This window comes from Jaculus jaculus, chromosome 1 (genome assembly GCF_020740685.1).
Source record: "Jaculus jaculus isolate mJacJac1 chromosome 1, mJacJac1.mat.Y.cur, whole genome shotgun sequence".
NCBI lineage: Eukaryota > Metazoa > Chordata > Mammalia > Rodentia > Dipodidae > Jaculus > Jaculus jaculus.
The window spans coordinates 173,016,017-173,017,541 of record NC_059102.1 but is presented as its reverse complement, the minus strand read 5'-3'; the positions used below and the strand labels follow the sequence as shown (position 1 = coordinate 173,017,541).

Genomic DNA, 1,525 nt, shown 5'->3' with positions numbered 1-1,525 from the left:
AATTACAGGTCAGCCTGAGTGGGAGAGAAACCCTACCTCAAAAAAAATATATGCACATCTATATACTTCAATAAGACAGTTGTGAAGAAAATCCTTTAAATCTGGCATGATGTTCACATATTTACTGATATTGCTTTTCCTTATACCACACACATGCATGTTTACTGATTAAACCTCAAACCTTGCATTTTATAGCAGAAATAGTTTATTCATAATTAAAGAAAATCTCAACCAAAGACAGTCTTTTTGGTCTAATGGCAATCCTAAAAAATAATGTCATAATATTTCCAGCCATTTCTTTTGCTCTCTAAACAGATGATGCTGCAACTCATACATGGCTCCTGGAAATCTCACACAGGTCACTGAGTTCATTCTCATGGGAGTTTCAGACCGTCCAGAGATGCAGGTCCCCCTGTTCATGGTTTTCCTGGTCATCTATGTGCTGACGGCCACAGGGAACCTGGGCATCATCACCCTCACCACTGTGGACTCTCGACTCCACACTCCCATGTACTTCTTCCTCCGACATCTGGCTGTCATCAACCTTGGCAACTCCACTGTCATTGCCCCTAAGATGCTGGTCAACTTCTTAGTAAGTAGGAAAACCACCTCCTATTATGAATGTGCCACTCAACTGGGGGGATTCTTGGTTTTCATTGTAGCGGAGATATTCATGTTGGCTGTGATGGCCTATGACCGCTACGTGGCCATCTGCAACCCTCTGCTCTACATGGTGGTGGTGTCTCGACGGGTCTGCCTTCTGCTGGTGTCCCTCACATACCTGTATGGATTTTCCACAGCCATTTTTGTTTCATCCTGTGTGTTCTCTGTGTCCTACTGCTCAAACAATATCATCAACCATTTTTATTGTGATAATGTCCCATTGTTAGCATTGTCATGTTCTGATACCCACCTTCCAGAAACAGTAGTCTTTATATCTGCAGCTACAAATTTGTTTTTTTTCATGAGTATAGTATTAGTATCTTATTTCAACATTGTTTTGTCTATTCTAAGGATTCGCTCATCAGAAGGAAGAAAGAAAGCATTTTCCACCTGTGCATCACACATGATGGCTGTCACTGTTTTCTATGGGACACTACTATTTATGTATTTGCAGCCTCAGACTAATCATTCGCTGGATACTGATAAGATGGCTTCAGTGTTTTACACTCTGGTGATCCCTATGTTGAACCCCATGATCTACAGCTTGAGAAATAAGGATGTGAAAGCTGCTTTAAACAGATTCTTGACAAACCCATGCTATTCCTTAAAATCAATATAATTTTAAAACTCCATGGATAAATGAAGATATGAATAACTTATCATCATGTTATGATCAGTATAGGTTTAGAAGCAATCATAGAAAACAAAAGAAACTTGATTTAAGGAACATTGAATAAATAACAAAATTTTAAGGGTAATTTGTAAAGTTGCATAATGCAATAGCCAATTTAGAAAACAAATGCTTCCAAAAGCGCAGAAAAATGTACAGTTTTTGTACTGTTGCTTGTTTTCTTCTTTTACT

The 1,525-nt window shown here is 38.7% G+C and overlaps 1 protein-coding gene across 1 annotated transcript; it reads left to right on the top strand.

Moving 5' to 3' along the window:
- Positions 1-334: 334 nt before the first annotated feature.
- On the top strand, positions 335-1,282 carry LOC101606718 (olfactory receptor 8J3). Its single transcript, XM_004667747.2, has one exon. It carries the CDS (start codon positions 335-337, stop codon positions 1,280-1,282), a length of 948 nt encoding a protein of 315 aa, XP_004667804.2.
- Positions 1,283-1,525: the final 243 nt, after the last annotated feature.

Bases quoted from the DNA above. Each gene is read 5' to 3' on its own strand.
- LOC101606718 (XM_004667747.2), top strand. From the start codon at position 335: ATGGCTCCTGGAAATCTCACACAGGTCACTGAGTTCATTCTCATGGGA.